This window comes from Chrysemys picta, chromosome 8, assembly GCF_011386835.1.
Source record: "Chrysemys picta bellii isolate R12L10 chromosome 8, ASM1138683v2, whole genome shotgun sequence".
In the NCBI taxonomy this organism is placed as follows: Eukaryota; Metazoa; Chordata; order Testudines; family Emydidae; genus Chrysemys; species Chrysemys picta.
In genome coordinates, this window is record NC_088798.1 from 103,471,879 (window position 1) to 103,493,848 (window position 21,970).

The following is a 21,970-nucleotide window of genomic DNA, read 5'->3' on the forward strand; positions in this document are numbered from 1 at the left end:
GGGAAGGGATCCTGACTAAAAGGAATTCAGCCAGTAAAACTGCTAGAACATGTGGTGACAGACACTTTGCTTTGAATTCACTTAGCTTGTTAAGTTAGGCATTAGTTGCATTTTACTTTTATTTTCTTGTAACCCAATTCTGACTTTTATGTCTCCTTACTTGTAGTCACTTAAAATCTATCTTTTGTACATAATACACTTGTTTTATCTAAACCAGTGTGTGTGTGTGGGGGGGGGACACACTCCATTTGGGATAATAGGATGTGTGCATATCATTTTCTATTAATAAAATGACAGACTTTATATGAGCTTGCATTGTCCAGGAGAGAGCTGGGCAGTTCAAGACACACATTTCTGGTGGAAAGTCTGGGACTGGGAATTTGCTGGTGTTGCTCTGCAGTGTAACGCATGAGGGGCTGGCCATAGCACTCATATACTATAACTGGGAGTAATTTACATGCTGGAGACTGTGTGTGAGCAGACCAGGAGTGGCTGCTCTCACAGCAAAGCAGTGTTAAGAGGCATCCCAGATTGGAGCACTGAGAGGACAGAGCTGTTAATCAGTCCAGATTGTACTCTGGGTAATGTCACAGGGACCAACACAATACACCTTTCACTTTCACCAGAGGAGAAGATGGGATAAAGAAAGCCTATTCTTTACTGTATGATTAGTTTGGAGTTAACTGGAAAACAAGTGGCTTCTCGAGGTAAGTATCCTGTAGGTTAGCAGCTTTGTCTCAGTTTGACTTGTGGAAAATAGACATGGGAAACACAGCAGAGCAAGCCAAGCCAAATGAAGCTAACAACAATGCATATTCACTAGGTCCTTAATTCTCACAAAAAGCAAATTTAAGGGCCCTGCATAAATCCACAGAAGTGTTTATCTCTTCTGAATCAGGAGTATACAGGATGTAAGTATTACTTATTACAGATTTTTAAATCATCTGGCATTACCTGACTCTTTCCTTGGGGTCACCAAAAGATTCCCGGAGGCGAGAAAAGTCTGGATAGAAATGAGGAGAGGGGGAAATGACTTCCAGGAGACCAGAGTGTATTTCCTTGGGGAACCTGAGAGAGAAAGTGCAAGCAAGCAATTGCTGTACCGGGCGTAACATGACAGATTCAGACTGAAGTCACTTGGAAAACACCAGACCGTGGAATCAAACAAAATTAACCTCCAAGATAAAACCTCTATAGTAGTGAATGCACTTGCAGGCTTAGTTCTAACAAAAGGACACCAGCAGGGTACTTGTCATGGGATTTTAAATCTCCTCTTCCCCCAACTGTTTCTAACAGCCCCATGTAAGCCTGGAACTGCAATCTGTTTGTATACCAGTATTTGTCTCTCTACTACATGCAAACATGTTGATTTGTTATGGTAGGTTGCTCAGGGATGCTGGGCTGATAGCATAGATTTTCTTTTTTAAATGATCCACAAGCGTTGTGTGTGGAATGCCTCAAACATTGGCAGGAGGAACGACACTCACCACATCAGGGAATCTAAGCCTTATTTCTTCCTTTTAGGTTCCTCCCCTCAAGTCACACTGTCCAGTTCTCACTGTGCTACGATAGTCCAACATGGCTATAAGGCGGCATCCCTGTAGGAGCACCAAGTTGGCACATTTGGGAGAGGAGGGGAATACCATCAGGGCTGTTAATAAGCATATGATGAGGTTTTGCAGAGATTCTAGACTATTTTAAAGGTAATCTGGCAAAGCCCCAGCACATGCTTTAAAAAAGGTCCCTTACGAGGCCCTCCCCCACGAACTCACTCCAATGGGTTCCCGTGGTAGTTGTGATGCAGCGGAGTGGGAGCAGACCAGCTGCCACTTCAGAGGTGAGGAACCTGAAGAAGCAATTTGGATCCACTGATGTCTAAGTGTCCCATCTACCACTTCTGCTTGAGGCAATCTGCATTTAACCCCTTAAAAATATTAGTCTGTTTTGACGAAAAACATAAGCATTTATTTGCAGGTAAAGCCCTACAGACAATTAGCTTGACCCCAGCAAATCTGGGGGACCCAAAGTCTGATTTACTAATATAAGGTGGATATACAGGTGTTTGCAAAGTGTCAAAGTAAATGCCAGTTTGCAGAGATTATATTATGCTTATTTGATAGGTTATCAAAACCATTGTAGTTGGTCTTAGTGGTTATTAGAAGACCACCAGGAAAGTTAACCTGTTTTCTACTGCTGATTTGATTTCCTATTGTGCCAAACAAAGCTACCAAAGTATATTTTCTGTGACATGGTTAAGAACAATTTAAAGGGTCACAGTCAATTAAAAAAAAGTCACTTGTCTGAAAAATGTGTACCCATTGTTACAAACAATATCCAAATACAGTATTACTGTAACTGCAAGGGATTAGACAGAAAGACAGCTTTCCCCCAGTGTTTTACACTGTACATTTTGACAGCACTCTATGTATCATCAGTAAGGCTAAGTTTTTGTCACGGATATTTTTAGTAAAAGTCAGGGACAGGCCACAGGCTACCATTAATTTTTGTTTATTTCCCGTGACCTGTCCCTGACTTTTAAAGTCAGGGACAGGCCACAGGCTACCATTAATTTTTGTTTATTTCCCGTGACCTGTCCCTGACTTTTACTAAAAATATCTGTGGGAGCTCTGCCCCTAGGGCTGGGCTGCTGTGGGTCCCCTCGCCCCAGGCAGCTGGTTGCTGTAGGGTTCCCCCGCCTGCCTCCCACGGCTGGGCAGTGGCACGGGGTCCCCCACCTGCTTGCTGCGGCCCGGGGTCCGCCCACCAGGTTGGGGGCTGGGAGCTGCAAGGGCGAGGCTGGCTGGGAACTCCAGCCCCAGGGCAGAAAACGTCATGGAGGTCAATGGAAGTCACAGATTCCATGACATAATCGTAGCCTTAATCTCCAGTTTCATTGTTTAACCCCTATAGTCAGTCAGTCTCCCTTATTTATGTGTCAGCATTTAGGCAGCAAGGGGAGGAACAGACACGACTGACAGAGAGACTCCAGGACAGTAGTCCCCGAAACTACTTTTAACTTGTTTTTTAAATTGATAACATTTCCAGCTGACGTCATGGTGTCCCTTTAAATTACCATTCCTCAAGCGATATCTGAAACATGACTTCTCATTACAAACTCTGGGACGTTGATAAAGGAGCACTGGCGCTTTCCCTGAGCAACACACGCTTAGACTGTAGGCTTCCCCCCCGCAATTGAATTTAAGAGATAATTTATGAGTTTATGGGGGGGGGGGGAAATCAAATCACTAAGTTAATTCAAGTTCTAAACCTTTCGCAGAGGGGCCCTTCCTTCGATAGTGCCTGGTAATTTCATCAGGGTACAACAGACAATCAGCTCATCGTCCCCTACTAAGTATACGCTCCTGCCACAAAAGGCAGAAGGGTGGATCTGCCTCACTTTGCACAGCAAGACAGAGGGCTCTGTTCCAGCTCTTCTACAAGTGCAGTAGGAATACAATGCTTTTCTGCTCTTCTATTATTGGAAGCATGTCCCAAGCCCTCTCCCATCACCAGCTCAGGAATTGAATTGAGCCATTAGGTCACATCATCCTTTAAAAAGTCTTGCTCTTAAGGTTACTGTGGTTCTTTGGAAACATGCAGACACGGAAGCTGGACTGGATTCAGAGCCTCTGTTGTTACAATTGCTTTCTTCTTCCTCTTTGAGTTCTGATGCTGCTAATGCCTAGACCAGCTCTCTAATAACCATCTACCACAGGTTTCTTGCCAACACTTAGCAATTGTGAAGTTGCGGCGGCCACTGTAACTCTGGGGCAGAAATTTGTTACCAGAGAGATCACAGTTGCAGTGCCAGAGAAAGAATGCAACCTAACCTGGTGTAGCAAAAAGGGGCAGGGAAATGGACACTCAGGCGGTAACAGCCTTATTTTGGTGCCAGTCATGCTGTTCACTTGCTCTGACTCTATGAGCAGGCAGGATGCTGAACTATATGAGAATAGGAACACCCCTCCCCCCCCCAGGATGACTGTACATATAAATAATCCATCTTCTCATAACAACACAGGACAGGAAGAGCGACTCAGATGGCAAGATCATGTGCATTGAGAACATAAAAGCACAAAACTGGTTGGATACGATCAGAAAGAAATTAAAGTTACAATACCGTATATTTTAGAATGAGATGAATTTGGGATCAGCTTAATTAAGAGACAGGATGAGACTCTAGAATTTATAACAGAAAAATCAAGCAAACAAAAAGACATTTATTTTCTTTAACGAGGCTGTTACATTGTTACACGCCTAGTTCACATCAGGATAACGAATGGGAATTGCTTACAAGTTTTTGATGTTTTCTGCCACTCCGGTTGTATACTGTTCATCTGTCTGAAAATAAAAAGTTAAACATTGTAAGAAGAGGTCATTCAGTTTCAGAGAAACCAACCATCAATACTTTAAATGCCTCATCCGGATTTATTCTTTGCCCGGGCCTGCATCTCAGAAGCCACTGCTAGTACTCCCTAGTCTGTGCTGTCAACACTTCCATACGCCATTCATTCATTCATCTCCAGGCCTTCTTCTTTATGGCCCTTGTGCCTGAAATCCTCTCCCCATTTTGGTGGATCAAAACCAAACTCTTCTTCAAATCCCTCCGGTTTGGCCAGTGTTAAATAAAAAACAAAAAAAACAAAAAACAAACAAACAAACAAACAAAAAAAACAAACCTAGGTGTCTGGGGCCAAGGATGTCATCCTCCTCTATTTTCTGTACAGTGCCAAGCAGATTGTTGGCATTTAACTAAATGAACAGTCCCCGACAGAAAAGGAATTCTACCTTCGTCAGCAAAACAGAGGGGTTTCTATTATAACGTGTATTTATATTTTGGGTTAATTTCAGCTGCAAACCTGAATCTCTCAGTTGGTCCTGAGATTTGACCTGGTCACTCTCAGCAGCTCAGGGGAAAAGGCTACTCATGCTGCATGACACTAATAGAAAAGATATAAATGCAAAGACTCATGCAGGGGGCCGGTGGAGAGAAAATAAGGTCCCATGCCCTCTATTCCAGAATTCCAGATCAAGAGGCCTCCAAAGATTTTACTGCTCCGAGTGGTTCCACTGCTCTCGAAACAGCGAACACAAGTCTTAGGCTGGGATTTGAGAAGGAGGGACGATGACTTTTACCATCCCGAGGAGTAAGTGCTAAACAATTGCTTGCAATGTCCTGCTCAGTACGAGGTGGTGTCAGATTTGGTGCCATGTTGAGGTGAGAAGTGAGAGGTCAGGGGTTTATGCCAGAAGCCAAGCCCAGTGCTTTACCCAGAATAATGACAAGTCAAGTTTTTCTAGAGAGACGAGCTCCCCTTCTCCAAGGGTTCTCAGAACCACCGTGAGAGACTGATTTCTTACCCTGGAAGAGCCGGGAAAACAGCTACAAAAAGGAAGGAAGATGGCCTTATATTCTGGGAGCGAACACCCAACTCCCATCTGTCACTATAACTGCCTCAGCACTTTGCATCCGATACCAAACACCACATCTGCCCACACATGCCATCCTGCTTTAAATGATTATGTAGGGGAGGAATGGGGCTCCTCCCCACTGGGACAGTACATTGCAATGCAGCAAACCCACTCCAAGAGGACTCTTCCTATTACAGCTGTGTCTAACTGCTCTGACAGGGACAGCTGTCCCAGTGCCAACGCAGCTAGAGGACTCAGGCTGGAGTCTTACAACATAATAAGCAGGCTGCTTCCCTCGGTGACCCAGTGGAATTTTTTTCACAACTTGTAGGAAGGAAGTTAGCTGCCAGAGCCAGATACTGTTGAATTGGGAGTTCTCAGTTTCTGAAATACTCTAAATTTTAGAGGCAGTCATTAAAACCCCTCAGGATGGAGCCCATATCAGTTCTCTTATCTTCGCCCCTGCCCCTCCTAAGACTACAGTGGCAGCTTCATGTTGCCTAGATTCTTCAAGCTATCTGATGACTGTTCAAATCTCATACCATCTTTTATATCATTTTCTACCCTAGGCCTGAAGACTCGTGACCCATCAGCAGTGATGTACGAAGAAATGCACTGTCTGGATTGGGTGTGTAACAAGCATAGCAATAGTTCACACCTCTATAGCGCCCTCCTGCAGATCTTGCAACACCTGACAGTTAAAAGGACAGAGTCTACTAACCCCTTCTGTCTGAAGTAGTTTTACCTTCTATTGTTACCTGTAACATCTACTATGGCTGTAACTGAGACATAAGAAAGATTTCCTCTGTTTTTGTGCATTTGGCAATTTATTGAAGAATTAATTTCACTGTTTCTCCACAATCAGTTTCCCCTATCTGAGACAGTCTGTCATACTTCAAAAGAAGGAAAAATATTTTTAAAATATAGTGAGGGAGAAAAAAATTTGGCAGGGGGAACTCAATACCTGAAAATTCTTGCTAATCAATTTTAAAAAAAAGGTAATTTCACATTGATGCTTCCCTTTAAATCCTCACACGATCCCTGTGAGGTCCATTTCACAGACATGTACATTAAAGCACAAAGGCATTAAGTGACTTGCCCAAAATCACAACCTGCCAATGAAGCAGTTTAGGAGAGAATCAAACCCATGCCCCCCAGTCCCAGGAGAAACCTACTAATCCAATCCCCCCCACCCCCCGCACTTTGGATAGCAGCCACTCGCTCCTCGAGTGCACTTTCCTTTTCTATAAAAAAGGCAAGCTAGAGACCTGTAAGCATAATGCCACTCAAACCATCTAATTGCTGCTAAACAGGTAGCAAAGACCGGTATTTATCTTCACTCTGCTCCCGGCAACACACCACTGAGGTTTTGCTTGCTCAGTGGATTTCTGAAGACTAAGACAAATGCATTTTAGGCTTGAGAAAATAATCCAGAGGGGAAAGCGGTGGCGAAAAATAACCCTATAAACCCCTAGATAAAAGCAGCTCCAGTGGATTAACGCACCAAGGCTTTGTAGCTCCTGAATTTAGCAACGGATTCCGGCCCTGGGCATCAGTGCAACAAAATAGGCTAGTCTCAGCCTTGGAGAAATGGGCTGGGGGATTGCAGAGAAAACATGATGGAGTCTTGGGAGGGAAGCATGAATGAGGTGGAGTGGTGTTTAAAGGGGTTCAGTCAACAGCTGCTTTGGCGTTTGTAGGAGCCGAGTGAGGTTAATGAGCACAACTTAAATGAAAAAGATGAATGAAAGGGCCATGTTGGCAGCTATAATGTAATCATCTGCTAACATATTGACCCTCTGTAGAAGAGCGCATCCAAGCACTGTTTCACATTAAAAACAGGCTGCTGGCCCCCATCAGGGGGATGTGCCTGATGAACCTTGTCAGACAACAGCCCAAGGTTGGGCTTATCTGCCTGTACAGCGGTGGATCTGGCCCTCATCCATGACAAGACATCCTGCTGTTTTATGGCTGCATTCAGCCTTCTGGACCAGTACCAAGTCCCTGTCAGCCGGAAAAAGGGGATGAAGAGCTGATGAAGCGGGATAAATAGATACAAGGGTCACGTTACCTCAGCAATCATAACAACAATCACAGTGTCCTCCTTTTCCTGCTGGGTGAGCTCTGAGATCAGGGAGTTCAGGGTGTCCGTAAGGTATGAATGCACCTCTCGCTTCACGCTGGGGATTCCCATCACTATGGACACTGCTCAGAACCAAAGCAAAGTGTTTTCAGAAAGACAAACACAGGGCAATAGGCCAGGAAAACAAACAAGACTGTCCACTCAGCCCCCGAGGTCTCACTTTCTACTTGCTTTTAGCACTATGTTCCATCAATAGGAAAATGGGTTAGTGACCAAAATGCCTGTGGCTACCCAGGGCTAATTCGCTGAATTATCCCTATCAGCAGGTTAACTTTTTTCTGATGAACAGTTTGGCCAGGAAACAAAAAGGAACGGTGTGCTAGCATGCAGGGCCTCCCTTTGAAGCATTCAGTACAGTTATTACAGCTTTAAGACTGATATTTAGGAAATGCTGCAAAATGTTCCTCTTCAGAAAGGCCTTTCAACCCTAAAAAGACACTCAAGACCGAGACCTCTTCTGCCCAGAACAGGCCAACCAACAAAACCCTTAACAAATCAACATTTAAAAAAAAAAAAAAAAAGTAAATTAATAAAAATTAAAACAAAACAAAAACCCCTATCCCAAGCAGAGTTTTTACCCCAAGAAGAGGAAAAGTGCCAGGGACCCCATGAAGTCCACTAGGGGCTTTGCCATTCCATTGACTTTACATGGGAGCGGCTCAGATACTATCCTGAGGGGTGGCAGTAAAATCGTCAGACAGACGGGTCAAATATCACTTTAGGGCTGGTTAAAGCACAGACAGTATCTCCCTGCACCTCTTAACTTACAAGGGTTACACTCTGCGCATCCACCCTAATGCACTGATGCAGTGAGGAAGCCTGCATAGAATGTGCTCCCCTACATCCAGTCCTGCTTTTCCCGAGCCAGGAATGGAGGGGAGGAGAAGGGCACACGTAAAGTGAAAGGAATAGACATTCGATCTTAGTGCGGCTGCAGCTGTTTTTACCTCCAGTGCGTCCCTGTCCCACATGCACAGCTGGTTGTAGACTGTTCTCCTTGGATAGCAAATGTGGCAAATGGTGAAAGATGGTGGGAAGATGCAGCACATTCTTGTTGGTGATATTCCAGAGTTTTAATTTGGTTTCATCTTAAAGGAGGAAAAGGAAGTCAATATGCAGGATACCATACAGGAAGAGATCACAAGGCTTCTAGCAACAAAACCCCGTCACAGGGCAATCTGGCCATTTTAGATTATCACTAGATTAATCCATCCAGCCTTCTTAGTGGGCACCCACAACCCCCACTAACGTAAGTGGGAGTTGTGTGTAAAGGTACTGAATAAGGTCCAAAATCTTTGAGGGGAGGAGAATGAAGATCAATCAGATTTTATCAAAAAGATCCAATTTTCCCATCCAATCAACTTTTGCACTTTGAAATAAGAGAGCAAATCTAAACCCTCCACTGTGACCCGCCTTTCATAAACATTCAATCCTGGCATATAGTTGGTGATAAAAGCTCACGAGCAAGCAAGTTAGCGTATATTATCTGCAGAGGCGTGATTCAATGTCTAACGATGCATGGCCATCTCCATTCAAATAGATTTTCTGAACTCTTAAGCCTCTCATGCTAAATCAGAGACGATGTGGACCTTGGCCTATGCTTGCCCATCCTATCTGCAGCCCTACACAAACAAACATCTCACTACCTCCTCTATAGCAACAGCTTCTCTCTGTTAAAGTCTGATTCACCAGATAAACTGCTCCATGTCCGGTTTACGTCCCGTAGGGCCTGCTTCTCAGAGATCGCTCTCTTTATCTCGTCTAGGACCAGGTTCAACTCCTTGGAGCGCTTTAGGCTCTCCTGTTCAGCAGCATGCAGACGGTCTCTGAGCGCTAGGAACTCTCGCTGATAGATATCCACAACCTCACCTGTGGAGAGAGAAGAGAGAGGAAACACTTTTTCCCCCTGCTGTGACAGGTTCCAAAAGGCAAAGTGTCATTAGTCATCCATTCTCCCACTCCGCAGCCCTAGGCACCAAACCTAAAACAGAGGGAGGGAGAAGTATTGCCAAATCACTGGCTGATTCGGAGGTAACTGCTCACCCATGTGCGCTTCACAGCAAGTAAAATTCTCAGAGCACTGGCCATTTTACCTGCGGGTTCTAGAACACAGGCAGAGCGGGGAGAACCACTTACTAATGTTGCTTGGTCCTTCCTGTTAAAACACCCTTTTGTCAGTTGCTTATAACTTTCCCTCCCACGGTGAGGGAAACTGGCAGTACGGGAGGGGGAGAACAGGACTGGGACTCAGTTGCCTTGGGGGAGACACAGATTTGATGAGGCTTGGGGGGGGAAGACTGGGAGTGGCTGGACAAGGAACCAGTGAGGGACTGAGGGCAGGGGAGACCGATCTGACAAGCAGCTGGGGCATGGGCGGTGAGTATCCTAGGCAAGAGGAGGCTTTGCCTTCCCAAACAGCCTACCGTGGCCCCACCCCAATGCCAGTGGGCCTCCTCCAGCCACTCGGGGCTGCCAGGGCTGGGTCGCGTTGGCTGCCTGGAGCCCCAAAGCTGGGGACACGGTGACCGCACCACCCAAGGGCTGTGGTGCACCCGGGCTGGGGCCTCGCCACCCCCACCCCCCGCACCTGGAAGCAGTAGGGCCACGGTGGGGATGCTTTGGGTTCCTGCGGGGGAGGGGAAAGTAGAAGGGGGCCAGGGTCTCGGGCACAAGGGGAGGGGCCAGGGGTTAGCCTCCCCAGGCGGCTGGGTCACCGGCCGCCCAAGAGCTGGGGTGTGGGAGGAAAACCTGGACTGCCTGGGCAATGAGATGAGTGAAGGAGCCAGTGAGGGGTGAGGCTCGGGAAGGAGCTAAGGGATGAGGATTGAGATTGGATGAGCGGCCCCAAAAGGAAGACTAGAACTGGGAGCCAGTGACTAGGGAGGAGAGAGACTAGTCAGATGAGATGTCAGCAGGTGGGGAAGTGGAACTGGTTGGGTGAGGAGACTGGGGACAAGGAGTTGGGGCAGGAGTGGGAGAATTGGGACTGGACTGTGGAGGGGGAGACACTGGGGAGAGATGGGAATTGGGGCTCTGACAGATGGGGAGACCAGAATTGCATGGTCAAGGAAACCGGGAGTGGGAAGATTAGCCTGAGGAAGTGTAGACTGGGTCAAGGAGCCAGGGGTTGAAAAGAGCCAGGGTAGGGACAGGCTGCAGGAGACAGCACATAAAGGGTCATGCTTGGAGAAGAGTCTGTGCCCACGAGAGCACACGCCCCTCCAGAGCTTGGAATGGAACCCAAGATTCTTGTCTCAACATTCCTCTGCGGTCAGCAAATACATGTGAAACACACTGGCAGAGTGGGCGTTTCACCCCCCTTCATCATTACTATTTGAATTACCATAGCATGAACAATCGCTAGTCATGGACCAGCACTCCACTGCGTTGGGGACTATACAAACACAGAACAAAAAGATGGTCCCTGCCCCAGAGAACTTACAGTGTAAATATAAGTCAACAGATGATACAACACAGACAGATGGGGGAGTATAAGGAAACTGAGACAATATTGGCAGAGGTTTCAGCACAGCAGCAGCTCAGCTGTTGTCAAGTTTTTGCAGGCTCCATGGAAAAGGAGAGTTTGAAAGAGGCTAAGGAGATAACTCTGCAGATGGTGGGGGAAGGTCCTCCCAAGTGCAAGTGGCAGCATAAGATAAAGCACAAAGGTGTTTGTTTGAAAATGTAACGAGGGAACAATGGAAGCAGGCATCGTGGGCTGATTGGTGGCAAAAGCTGACATCTCGATAGTAAATAAGAGGTAATACGTAGTGAAGAGACAGGCTATGAAGAGCCCTGAAAGTGAAGACAAGTAATTTATGTTTGATGCAATAGAGAAGAGGAGCCAATTACAAACTACTGCTCCTATCAGTTACTCTGTTATCTCCAGCGGCAGAGATCTATGCAGTGGATCTAAAACTTCCAACCCTGCTGATGACCCATGTGTTTGTCAATACACCGCCACATAAGGGAATTTCTATTTTTGCAGTTTGCTTTTTTAGAAACTTAGGAAATTATGTATAAGAAACCTAGCTTAAAACATTACAATTGCCAAGTCAAGCACTCAGAAGTTTGGAAATGCAGAATTAAGACTGCCTGTGCAACCTTGTGCATGTGTGTTATGATATGCTTTAATTACTATTTTTTCCAAAGGACCCCTGGTTCATTTAGAGCACAGGATGGCTGAATCAGGATTGTGTAGTAAAGGAGACTGTGGTCTGTAAGATCCCTGCCTCATTTGTTGAGGAAGTTAGAAAGGATGTAGAGAGTGAGTGAGAAATAGAAAGGATGGTCTTATGGTGCTGCCCTGGATCATTATATTCTATCCCTACCTCTGCCACAGAGTTCTTATGTGATCCTGGTCAAGTCACTTAAACCAAAGTGTTCACAGGTGGCTATTAATTGTATGTCCATCAATTTCTATATGCCCAACTTGAGACGCTGCGGTCTGACTTGTAGAAGTGCTGAGCACTCACATCTAGAATAGAGTTGGCTGGAAATTTTCCAATGAAACCGAGTTTTGTTGGAAAATGCTACTCCAAACTGGAAATGTCTTGTGAAAACAGTTCAGGTTTGAAGAAATTTTGTCAAAACACAGGCAGGATTCTGTCAGATACCTCCCCGGGTTCCCTACCAGCTCGCCTGGTGGGCTGCTGGGGACCAGCAGCTCCAGGGCCATTCTGCCATGCCAGGATTTCCAGGCTTCCTACCATGGAGCTGGGAGCCTGAAAGCCCTTAGAGCCCCAGGTCTAGCACAGGCACCATTAATGAGTGCTTGACTTTGGGACCTTAATAGTGTTCTTTGAACATTGGTTTGTGTGTGTAATCCCGTTTAGAACGTTAAACATTTACCGTTCAGCCTGAAATCTATACCCTGGAGCAAGAGTCCAGAATCTACAGGCAATTATAGTAGCAAAGCTATAGTTAAAGCACAATCTCGATTTCTCTTTTCAACTCAGTTTTCCAGAGGGTTAATATATAACCTGCCTGATTTTAAAGTCACCTTGGGTTGAAAATGTGCTATATAAAAATTGCCCATGTTGTTAAAGATTTCCTACAAGGGAAAAGTAATTTGCCCTTCTCCACTTCTTTATAATGTATGGTGTAAAGGTGACCTGAACGCTGGGTTTAAAAACAAAACAATGAGACATTCCAAGTGTGTGTGACATAGAAAGCATGTCCAGGTGTGTGTACCTGACAGCACACAAGAGCCTGAATTACAATATGCATGCTTCCAAGACTGTGCAAGTTTGAGAGCACATGTCCAAGGGATGTTTATGAGTCAGAGAAGAGGGGGTGTGCACATGCAAATGAGCATTCATGGGTGGAATGTGGGGTGGATGGGAAGGGTGGGCTAGATTTTTGCCTGTCAAATCTTGGCAGTTCTGCAAGGCAGAATTAAGCCATGAGCGCTCATGATACACATGCTTTGTTCCTCCAGCAAAACTAGAGAAGACCAGCTTGACGCTCCTGATAGCTTCTCTTTCCCTTCCCTCTACCCCCCCCCCTTTTTTTTTTTTAAACTTTGGAACTTTATTTAAACAAAACACAGCACAGAACATCCTGGGTCTCTTTTATACGTCACAGGGGAACCAAAGAAGGCACGAGCCCGATTAAAAAAAAAAAAATCCTTTGTAGGTCACAGCTTTAAGAGTCCCTCAGGGCAGCACTTTCATCTTTTGTTCATGCTGCCTTGAGCGATTTCCGTATATGAAGCAGCACCAGAAGCTTCTGAAAACGACAGAGCTATGTCCAAGTGAGGGTGAAGTTATCAGGACTTCTTTGAACTGGCTCTCAAATCACTTTGCAAAAGGGGATGCCGCCACACAAGACGATGTTATTGTTTTTACTATGGCAACTGAGGCTACTGAGAATAGCAGCCAGAAAAGACACAAAAAATAGCCGGTCTCCTGCATGAAACTCTCCAGTTTATTTTCCACTCTCCAGAGAGTACTATGTACCAACTGCAGTGTGGCATCCAAGAAGTGAGGACGCTGGTAAGAAGGAAAAAACCACACTGGTTAGATTAAAGTTCTAGTTTAAAAGCTCAGTAATAACATTGCTTCCTCTCTTTATAAATATGAACTACTTGGATATACAGCTAGAAATAGTGCAACCATAACTCCGATCCAAGCCAGGATGGGGTGTGGAAATCACAGCCAAGACCAAAAGCCAAATCTCCAGCTGTGTCCACGGCCCCAGCTGCTTCGAGTGGATCAGCGTGAATAATTAAGGATAGGGTGCAGGACCTCAACCTGCACAGATTGTGGTCTTAGCCAGATGGCACAAGAAGGCTCTTGGGATGATAAAAAAAACAACATCAACCCAAAAACCTGAGAGTGGAGTGGGCATTTAAAGAAATACACTATTAATAAACAGCCTTTTGTTAAAGTATTTTGTCAGTTATGTTTCTGATTAGAGGCATTAGCGAGACAAGGAAGGTGAGGTAATATCTTTTATTGGAACAACTTCTGTTGGTAAGAGAGAGACAAGCTTTCGAACTTACACAGAGGCAGTCAGCTTCACAGTAATTTAGACAGGTCTTACCCAAAAGGTGGTGATGGAGAAACAGCTGCTCCTATGCCTTGATAGCTTTCCCCTGCAGAGTCCCACATGGCTCAATTCTAGCCCTCTCTTCTCCCCCTCAACTTAAGAAACTGCTCCAACAACTTAATAAAACGGCTACTGGAGCTTGTGGGAGGACATGGACTTTTACACCAGTTAACACGTGAAACACTACTCTATACAACATTCACATCAGACACAGAACCCAGTAACTCAGCTGCCCTGGTGTTTGAGGAAGATAAGCACCTGAATAACAACTAGATGGTGCAAATGAAAACCTGTAGAGACAGAGGCAATACTGTTAGGAGGAGGAAAACATTATAAACAGGCACATTCTCCATTCAGGACATCTGCCTCCAGTTGTTGAGGTGGTACTCAGTCTTAGGGATTTCCTGGGGACCCAAAGGGCACCAATAAGCAGAAATGCCTTTTACCATATTTAACTGGCCAGGAAGTCGCATCCCTTGCTATAAGAAGTAGCTGCAGCTGATTCACATGCTCATCTCCTCCAAGCTCAATTACTGCAATGCACGGCACCTGTGATTGACACTTAATATCACAAAACAAACCCAAGTCCAACACACAGTAGACCCTTTTCTAAGCAACACAAGCCAACTAAGACACACCACCACAGCATGCCTCATGCTGCACTGGGTCCCTTTTCCAAAAAGAGATTCAACACAAGACCCTAATCTTCAAGGCTTTCAATAAGCCTGGGCCCTGACTACCTCTGAGACCGTAGCTGTGGTCATCAGTAATGATCAAGGTAACAATGCCAAGAACAAGGCTAACAGGAGTTGGGGAAACAGGCCGTCATGGTAGCTGGCCTTGAGATGTGAAGGATCCCCTTTCCATGAGGCATGTGAATAGCCATGAAATTTTCCATGCTCAGGAACTAACAGTAAAACTCAGTTCTCTCTTTGCAACAACAATCTTAGAATAGCTCAATGAGGACAGACAGAATGGGAGAAGAAAGGAAGAGAAGTAGGGTGAGGTCGGAGAAGAAACCAACCAACCAAGCGCACCCTCCCACAGTGCGTAAGAAGGGATCCATTCGTATGTTCACATTAATAGATTTTAAGGCCAGAAAGGATCATTACGATAATCTAATCCAACATCCTGTGTAATGCAGGGCCAAGAATTCCACACACTGACTCCTGCAACAAACTGACTAGTTGCTTATATAACCATAGATCCTCTCATACCATGATGAAGGGTGCACTATAAACACACGGGTAATCTTATTTCAAAGCAAAACTACATGTCAGTCTGCCTTTTTTTTTTTTTAAGCAGACATGGAAAGACAATTGTTTTCAGTGGTATTTGACTACACATGTATAATAGACTAGAAACTTTAATAAATTAACCATTTTTAATTTTCCTGTATTTCTTCTTACTCTATTATTAATGAAACTGGGCAATTCAGTATTACACATGCGTGACTGACCACAGTTAGAAGCTACAGAATGAATCACTAGACCCTAGCCCAAGACAAAATTTATTCAACTAATATTAGACTACTAAATCTATCACAGGCAAGAGGCCATGCCAGTTTTCATAATAAAGATACAGAATTAGTGCATATCTGTTAAGCAGACACCTACATGGGACCAGGGCTCTGTCTATACTGACAAGAAGAGCACTGCAAGAAACCACTGTTTGGTATGCTTTGAGTCTGCAACGCTTGTTCTGGGTCTTGTGTTCTCATACCAGGTATCTCTAGGCATACATTTAACAGCTGTTACTTTTATTTCAGTGTGCAGATATACTATTCTGTGCAGGCTTTAAAAAAGACTGATAAACAATGGGTGCTCCACAAGTACAGATTTTCTATTATCTATTTCTGACCCAAACTGTCCCCTATTTTACACAGATTCCGCAATAAGGGAAGCAGGCATTGCAAAGTTTTAATTTTAAAAATGAAACCACCTAAGTTTAATGCACAAAATGATAGGAAGTTTATTAGAAGCATGAAAAGCACATTTTCCCCATTTCAATATCTGTAGTGGAAAAATGGGATTTTAACAAACTTTTACACACAGTCACCCTGGACTGAGGGCAAGAGTACAGCTAGCGAAGCTAAAGAGGGGTTTTCTTTTTTAGAAGTTATGAACACCCCAAAAACATTATCTTAGAACAAGAGTGTCACACGCAACTAAAACCCTGTCACATATAATCTGCACTTCTGCTTATGTCTGAGAATGAATTGAAGAGGTAAAAAAGAGCTCTATTTTTACCTTGCTGACTGTGGTACCGGCTATGTAAGCTTCTTGTTGACTCCAGAGACTCTGCAGTTTTGCAAACTGGCTGGACTGAAACATTACACTGAAATTTCCAAATACAATTCTAAATATAAGCTTAGGCTCCTTAATGAGAGAGAAGATTCCATGAGCATTCTCAGTTTTGGGGTTCATAAGAGAGAGTTTAGATTATAAAATAAAGCAGCAACTTGCATCTTAAAACTGTAGAACATAAGTTATAAAATACAGTTTCCAAGGCATGACATGTTTTCAGTCAATTCTGTAATTAATCCTTTCCCCTAGCTGGAATATGCAGGGAAAGTTAATTTTCACTCCTATTTTCCTCAACCCCCTTCTAACACTAACACTAACACACACACACACACACACGCACTGTGCTGCAAGGTTAAAGAAACCTCATTAACTTAAAAATTACACTCCTGCTTTAAAATGTTTGATCTATTTTTACAAATAACAGCTAAGATTACTGAAAAAAATTATTTACCCCCCCACCTCCCTGTTTACTTTGTGCGTTTGACAGCACTTTATGCATAAGTCGTTCTACTTCCCCCTTCCCCCAAACAGTTAGTTTTCCCCTTTTTTTGTGTTCGAGTTTTTCACACTGCAATGTTGCAAAAAGAGAGAGAACTATTTAGAGATACATGAAAAAATTCTGAAAACCACAACAAACTGGCAGCCGGGGATTCAGAGGCGGGTGTAGCACCTGAAACTTTTTTTTTTTTTTAGGTTGATGGTGTCTAACTCAAATACAAGCAGATGCCCATGAACTCCCAAATGCTCCAGAGTATTGCTTTTATACCATTTATACCTTTTAACTGAACCAAACAATACACACAAAGCATCCAGTAAGGAGTAAAAACAAGAGCTATTTAAACAAGACCGAATATTTCTGTTGCAAGAACTGTCATTTACTATATTTGTACAGTGCCTAGTGCAATGGGTTCTCAGTATGGTTGGGGCAACTACAGTAGCAATGTAAGTACTAACAAACCAAACAACATCATCTAATCTTTTTTACCCCCTCCTAATAACTAAAGATGGATATTGGGGCCTGGTCTGCAAAGACTGGCAACAGAGTTAAGGCGTTGCTTAATGGCTTTTTCTAGGGCATTACACTCTGCTCATGTCAGAGTTAAATGGAAAATGTCACTGATTATTCATTCACTATTGACCTGCTTGCTCAAGCAGACAGCAGTACTTTTCATTAAACCGGAGTGCTGATGCCCAATTGTAGCAATTTGCTGCATTTCCAACTAACGGTAGAAAAAGTGAAATTGTATCTAACTTTAATGCTTCTATTCTATAATGTCTATAGGAGGCTTTTCACTTCCCTGTGAAGTTACACATGACCTTGTGATTTAATTACAGTGCTTCCTGCTTGGACAAGTGAGAACTAAAGTATTAAAGCAACTATAGAATGATTTTATTTCTTCTGGATTACCAATCATGCCATTTTGTAAATGTCAGCACACAATGTGTAGTTGGAAGATGCCTCCCCTTGCCCTCACAAAAGAAGAGCCCAATTCCTGAGTGACGGAAGGTATCCTTTGAAAAGGAAAAACAGCCTTAGCTCCCACACATAAAAGCAAGTTCAAAACACAGAAGGCGGGACTTGCTTCTAATTAGGCTGAACAAATTTCTGTGCTAGTGTCTGTTCAAAACAGCTCCTAGCTACACTTCTCAAATAGACAGATTCTGAAAATCTACATTTTTTCTTCCATGGCCTCCAAGTGTAAAAATAATCGCAATGGCAGTTCTCGTAAACTATCCGGAGAATCAAGCACACGGAGATCCAGATATAAATTCTCACAGTACATACCAAAAAACCAAAAGTGTGACTGTTACTTTGTGGTTTCCCTTTTCTTGATATACAATATATTGCTGCAAAGAAAGCAAACATAACATAAATTGACCTGTGACATAGTGCATGTCTGTGCTGGGTGAGAGAGTTGATGGTAACAAATGAGATACCAGAATATCTCAGACATGGTATTCTGCTACCTCGTGAACATTCTGTGCTGAAATGAAAATCTACAGGCCTGGGAGAATGCCAGGTTTCACACGTTGCTATGTTTGGTCCTCAGCCATTAGTGACAGTCTTTCTTGAAACCTACCCCCATTCAGGAATCAAAGTCAGAACTGAGAAAAGTTATTCTACAATACAGTCGGCCATACAGCTGTACGGTCTACACAGGGGATGGCTCTGTTTACAGACTAGCTACTGAGTCCCAGAACAGTCAACTAGTTCTCAAACAAAGGTGTCGCTCATTATCTTATGAGCAAAGTTTATTGGAACACAACTAGGCTGGCGGTCAGGATAACTGCATTAGAAAAGCTAGAGTGACATTTTTCAGAATCACTTTAATAGTTTACAATCTCACACAGAAGGCTCTTCCCTCTGGCTTCCTTCCCTGCACTGGGTTGCTCTTTAAAACAATGACCAAGATTATTTGTTTTAAAAGTGTGCCTAAAGTTAGTATTCCAAGTCCATATTTAGGCATCTGTACAAGTGGCCTGATTTTCAGAGATGCTGAGCAGCCCCCACTGAAATCAATGGCATATGTACATCATGGGTTTTTTTGGTGGTGGCGGGACCCACCCACATGTCTTTCTTGACTCAATTAAGAAGATTGAAACATTTGTTTGGGGAAATAAAATAAGGTTTATATTGGCTCTGCAAACAGATCAGAAACACTGAAGCAGATAAAATTTTGGGCCAGCTAAGGCAGTGCCCACTTAATGTGCAAATACTTCACCACCACAGAGAATTCTCTGTGGCTCTGCTCTTCTTAAATTGATATAAAAACAATGACCATGTTTGCTAGTTGGGGGAGGAAGGAAGCAAGGTTACCACTTACTCATAGGTTTTCAGTTCAATGTTGAAGCAGAGATATAACTTTAGAATTAAGCAGGGGAGTCACACAGTATCACAAGTGCAATTAAAATTCCAGGCTTGTGAGCCTCTGAGACTAGTCCACATCCACATTTGTCAGGAGTTTTATGTCTTCAGTCTGTATTAGTCTTTAAAACTGCATCATAATCTCCCAGAAAGCCCTTTGTGCATTTTAAATATGTCAGCATTTCAGGACCAATTAGCTTTGTTTTTGTTCTTTGAAGATAACTTTTCCCAGCAGAGCATATTGATGTCCAAAACCTGAGATTTCTCCACCTTAGTCTTTCAGCAAATGAATACCAAGTCTTTCCAAACTGCATTTGCCACGCCATATAATTTTATAAAATTAAAAAAAAAACAGACTTTTTGCCTTTATAAAAATCTTGGTTTTCAAAGGGCAACTGCATATTTTGATTATTTTGTTTCAAATTCTCCAGTCTTGTGAAGCAAATGCTCATTCCTAAGAGCAGAAAGGTAAGGAAACAAATACAATTAGCTGGAAAGGAAGTTACAGTTCTCTGCTTACAAGCGAAGCCTAGTTAGTGCAGGTAACTGCAAACTCTCTTCTGGTTTTACTTTAAATATGGGTAAAATGCTTATCATCAAGTTAGACTAGGTTATATTTGCCTCCAACACATTGTAGCTCTAATATGCAGGCATCTGATCCTGAGGCCTTGCTCGTGGACATAAATAATGTAGATATGGGCACTAAATTAGCTAATATTACAACTCAAATTACATATGGCAGACTTGCAATACAAGTTACTAATTCCAGACACTTTTTTGCATTAGTATCACAAGGTGGACTTGTCTGGAGTGCAAAGGCCGGTACTTTAAAATTCTCACAAAAACGGCGAGGTTGAGTAAAGGTTGCTAGACAGCATTGTCCACCAATGCAAACTGCAGAAAGCAGAAAAACAAGCTGCTAAGTAATTCAACATCCCAGAATACTCCACTCCTCAGTCCCCTTCTCAACTTCGGCTACCTCTCTGCTGCCACTCACATCTCACCAACCTCATCCCAAGTAAGCCAACCAGGCACCCTTGAATGCAGACTACATTTACCGGTTGCATGTTCTGGTAGTTAAGTGAGTTATGTATGGGTCAGTGTAGGTGTCTTAAGTTACACTCACTGTATATTGTTCTGGTTCAACAAGTTCCATAGAACCAATGAGTTTGTGTGTGTGAAATTATTGTCCCAAACTTGGGGACTAAATTCGATTACTTGAGTGAGAAAAAGAGGAATGTTAGTTCTTTCTAAATGCAAACCTCACTGCAACCAGAACTATGAGCATGAAAACCCCTGCAAGGATTACACAGGTATCAGTAATGACTACATAATAAACTGCTCATGCCACCAAGAATAAGTTTTTGTCTTTAAATTAGACCTCCCGTCTGCTAATTTGTTCCTGGAAGGTGGAAAACTGCTGCATGAAACATGGTTTTAGATGTATCCCACAAGGAACCTGAGCAGAAGGCAATTCTGCTGGACCATCTGGTGCTACTGATCATGCTTGTGACAGCCTGTAGCATTCAGAGGGAGTTCAAGAAAGCACTGATTTACCAGAAAATCAAAACAGTTAGCTGTCCCCTTCACTTAGCTGAATGCCAGTTCAGCACAACAACACAGTAACTACCCTCACCAGGAAGATTCTTGATTGACAAGGTGTCTTCCTTGATGCATAAAGACTAGAGACAGACTGGGGAACTATCTCTTATTACTGAACTATTTTAATTTAATGGGATAGGTATACTCATACAAAAACCATAGAGAACTCCCTAACCCACTTCAAAGTTAGCAAAGAAGCAAACTATGTAACAAATTAATCATGACTCAAGGCCAGATTTTCAGGAATTCACAACATCTACAATGGAAATGGATTTTCAAGGGAGTGCTGCTTTCATTTGAGGATCTGCTACTTCATTTGGTGCCTAAATGCAAACTGAGCTTTTCCGAAAATCTGGCACCCAACCGCTACTACAAATCCCAAATTGGAATCAGTTGCTTTATATTTCAGTATTTAGGTAAAATTCCGGAGACAACAAAACAAGAGAAAAAAGCATCCAATCATTAACAGTCATGAAGTTAGTCCTTATAACAGGCCCATATACAAATACCACATTTTGTTCAAGAACTTGAGTGTCCAGACAAAAAGACAAGCATCAACACCATTCAGCCACAGAACGAATAGAGCAGGGGTAGGCAACCTACGGCATGCGTGCCAAAGGCGGCACGCGAGCTGATTTTCAGTGGCACTCACACTGCCTGGATCCTGGCCACCTGTCCGGGAGGCTCTGCATTTAATTTAATTTTAAATGAAGATTCTTAAACATTTTTAAAACCTTATTTACTTTACATACAACAATAGTTTAGTTATATATTATAGACGTATAGAAAGAGACCTTCTAAAAGCGTTAACATGTATGACTGGCACGCAAAACCTTAAATCAGAGTGAATCAATGAAGACTCAGCACCCCACTTCTGAAAGGTTGCTGACCCCTGGAATAGAGTCTTCTCCCCATGTCAGGTAAGATAGATTCTAGGGAATGCCAACATTAAATTTAACAGCTCTTGTTGTGTCTGCTCAGAGAAAGATCAGATGAACCGTTGTGTAAACATATAATATGCTGAAAATATTCTGAATCCTCTGGATATTACAAAATCTTGGTCCAAAATAGACATTTTATAATAATCTG

General features: G+C 43.4%; 1 protein-coding gene across 1 annotated transcript in view; it reads right to left on the reverse strand.

The window, feature by feature from the left end:
* The window catches only part of MGAT4B (alpha-1,3-mannosyl-glycoprotein 4-beta-N-acetylglucosaminyltransferase B), a 90,785-nt gene that overhangs the window by 16,227 nt on the left and 52,588 nt on the right, over positions 1-21,970 (reverse strand). Inside the window, exons 2-6 of the mRNA XM_005295835.5 lie at positions 9,245-9,424; positions 8,503-8,643; positions 7,484-7,617; positions 4,295-4,341; positions 955-1,068 (exon numbers count right to left, since the gene is read on the reverse strand). Of these exons, the coding sequence (XP_005295892.1) occupies positions 955-1,068; positions 4,295-4,341; positions 7,484-7,617; positions 8,503-8,643; positions 9,245-9,424 (616 nt within the window). The remainder of the gene's footprint in view (positions 1-954; positions 1,069-4,294; positions 4,342-7,483; positions 7,618-8,502; positions 8,644-9,244; positions 9,425-21,970) is intronic.